Here is a 3,366-nt window from a genome sequence, read left to right as displayed (position 1 = left end):
AGTTCTTAGTCACTTACACTGTCGAGTTATCCCATTGTCGCCTTGAGGTTTCAGTAGTTTCCACTAGTGTGCCTCGATAAAGAATTACAGAAGTTCATAAATCAGTAAAGATAATGAACTAAAGAACTTAAAATCTCTATTTATGGCAATAAAATTTAGGAAATCAGACAAAACATGAGCATTTCAATGTCATGTTTTGTTACAAGATTGGTTAGGAGGGTAAAATCTTTCTCTCTCTCTTTTAATATGAGATTTAAATCGCTTTCCAACAACTAAGAGACCACTTTTAAAGCCATATCCGCTTCATTTTTAGCATAGTTGACATGTATCAGCTACGTGTTCCTTGTAGAGAACAAAAGCTAGATGCTGCAAAAGCAGAGATATGCCCTTATCTATGCTTCCTAACTAACTAAAGAATGATAATGATAAATCTTAAATCTAAGGGGTTACTACCTCAAAGTTAACCATGTCTTTTAGGTCAATGTTTGCGGAAGTCTATTCGTTTCAAAAGCCACTAACTGTAAATTGGGTTGTTCCATTAGTAATTATATCGAAGGCGTCATTGTCACTTAAGGTTTTACATTACCACTCTCCATAGTCTGATCTCACCTGTTTGTCCCAAAATCACTCAATGGAGAAGTCATGGACGATAAGATTTGAAGATATATTTGAACTATATGTCGAGGTAACACCTTCTATGAAATTCAAGATGACTAGTTGTCGTCGAAGATTAGTAACACCATGCAACCAAATGTGACCTGGTGCGGATGCTTGATCTAGCGCACTCAAACCCTAAGGAGTAAGGTGTACACTTTTAAGATGCGATATTTCTCGTGGTTCGCTTACCAGTAAGAAGGATACCTTCTGCTGTTAGACTGACCTATTTCTCGAACCAATAGTATTTGCAAGGCAGGCTGCTGTCGTGTATGTTATGATTCCTAAGATTGTAATAATAGAGTGAAAAAGTTCAGACTCGGACTGGCGTTTTGAGCTTTCAGTAATGTTCCGGATGATTAACGTTTCTGGTAATCGTATAGGATGATCTATACACAATAGAAAGGAGAGCATCCATCTGAGTATGGAATGAGCGGCATGAGTTATGAAAAAGTTCAATCAGGCATTTGTTATGTCTACTTGCCATAGACTTCTGATGGCTTACACGGGGGCGTCCACACTTCCCCACTCCTTTTTTCTTACCTAAATAGCAACGCTTTTGTCCTATGAGCTCAGTGTCTGCCTCGACACCTGTATATGAAATTTTTCGCAAAGTATTAGGGACGTTGGAACGACAGTGTCTCATCATGATCGAAACATCACGACCATCATAAGTGTTGCATAGTGAAGTTCCATAACCTTTTTCCATCTGATTGATTCACAGTCTGATTCGTGTAGAAGGTCGGTGACTTCCTTCAAAAGCTGAAATAATTCAAGAATTTCGATCACTTCGGGATTATTCAAAGAACTTTTATTAGGAAAGGTGTCTGCAACTACGTTGTTTGCTCTAGAAATAGAAATAAACTGAGATATGCAGTCCACTTGTCAAGACTCTCGAGGAGAGTTCTTGTCTGAGTATTAGTTAGCAGTAAAGATAAGATATTTACGGTCGGTAAACGAGGTGAACTCCAGTCTTTCCATAGGCTGTTGTATGTGCTGCACAGACAAACACATACTCGGGATCTCTGTGTAAAAAGTACCACATTCTGATCAAATATCTTGCAACCTTCTGGAAAGCATCATGGTTTCTCAGTTTTTCAATCACCGTTTTAATACTTCTTCGACTGCCTAATCAGATATTACTATGACGTTTGTCGTCAATTCGTCATTTCAAAGGTTAAGAAATGGGTAAGAGTATTACGTAAAAATATTATTCCTTGGAGTAACTAAGGCTCGTTTTTTCGAGAAAAACCTCAATGCCGGGATCCTGGTGAGTTGTTGCATTCTGTCAGAATATGTGCCAGGTCGTCAAGCCGATAATGTTTAGGGAGTGAAGTATATTTTGTCCTTACCATGTATGTATGACCTCAACATACTGATATTTGACGATCATTCTATGCAATTGACTACAACTTCACTTACGTCACTCCAAACTATTACTACATAAAATCTTACTACATTAGTGATCTATTTTTAATTCCTTTTAGAGTATGCATAATGCCGTTTATTGTTATTATGTTCAAAAAACACACTCTACAATTTACTTACGTTTGATTATTTAGAATCAACTTACTACAGTTAAAAGAATAAACGAGCAACTGTTTTAATATAGCGAATTCTACTATAACACTATAGAGACTTGTGTACAGTTGCATTTCTGAAGAAACCCCGAACGTCTGTGAATACTGGCACTTATGTTTTTATGCCTGTTACCACTCATAGAGAAGCATAGGCCGCCCACTAGCATTCATCATCCAACTCTGTACTGCACAATGTTTTCGAGTCCTTTCTAGTTGCTATTCATCCCTTTGATGTCTGCTTCCAATTGTCGATGCAGTATGTTCTATGACATTCCTCTTATCCGTTTCTTTTCAGGATTCCAAGTCAAATCTTGCGTTGTGACGCAGTTGGGTGATTTCTTCAACATATGTCCTTTCCATTCCCAACGTCTTTTCCAAATTTCTTCTTCAGATCGAAGCTGATTTGTTCTTCACCACAATAGGCTGTTGCTGATAGTATTCGGCCAAAATACATTAGGATTTTTGTGTAGTTAATTGTTTAGAAATACTTGTACTGTTTTGATGATGGTTGTGACAGTTCTCCAAAGTTCACTTCCATACGACTGTGTAGACGTTTGTATTGAAGATTCTGACTTCGCTATTGGTTGACAGTTGTTTTGAGATCCACATAATCATCAACTGCAGGAACACTGTATTTGCTCTGCCACATCTTCCGGAGTTTCTCCGTAATTTGTGACTTGCTTGGCGTTCTCCGCGTTGTATTTGAAGATCTAGCTTTCTCCCTTGTGTATGTTGAAGCCTGTTGTTGCAGAGGCTGCTGCTACATTGGTTGCATTGACCTAACTTTGTTGATATGTATCGGATAGGAGGGTCAGGTCATTTGTGAAGTCCAAACCGTGAAGTTGCATGCAAGCTGCACATTGTATTCCATGCTCCCCCTCAGATGTCAAGGTCTTCATAATACAGTTAACCACTCAAAGAAAGGGAAAGGAGGAGGGCAAGCAACCTTGTCTGACACCAGTCCTCATTTGAAACGCGTCTGTCAATTGTCCTCCATGCACCACTTTGCAGTGTAATCCGTCGTATAAATTCCGTATGATATTGACGATCTTCTCGGGTACGCCATAGTGTCGGAAAATGGCTCTCCAATCCACACTGCTAGACGCCTTCTCACAGTCAACAAAGTTGATTT

The 3,366-nt window shown here is 38.9% G+C and overlaps 1 protein-coding gene across 1 annotated transcript; it reads right to left on the bottom strand.

The window, feature by feature from the left end:
* Positions 1 to 994: 994 nt before the first annotated feature.
* Positions 995 to 1,363, bottom strand: Smp_025180 (hypothetical protein; the record flags this gene model as incomplete). The annotated part of the gene is made up of 1 exon (XM_018789539.1): positions 995 to 1,363. The coding sequence occupies one exon, from the start codon at positions 1,361 to 1,363 to the stop codon at positions 995 to 997; it is 369 nt and encodes a 122-aa protein (XP_018654973.1).
* Between the last annotated feature and the right edge of the window lie 2,003 nt (positions 1,364 to 3,366).

This window comes from Schistosoma mansoni, chromosome W, assembly GCF_000237925.1.
Source record: "Schistosoma mansoni strain Puerto Rico chromosome W, complete genome".
Taxonomy (NCBI): domain Eukaryota; kingdom Metazoa; phylum Platyhelminthes; class Trematoda; order Strigeidida; family Schistosomatidae; genus Schistosoma; species Schistosoma mansoni.
Note: the sequence above shows the minus strand (reverse complement) of the source record. Positions and strands in the feature narration are given on the sequence as shown.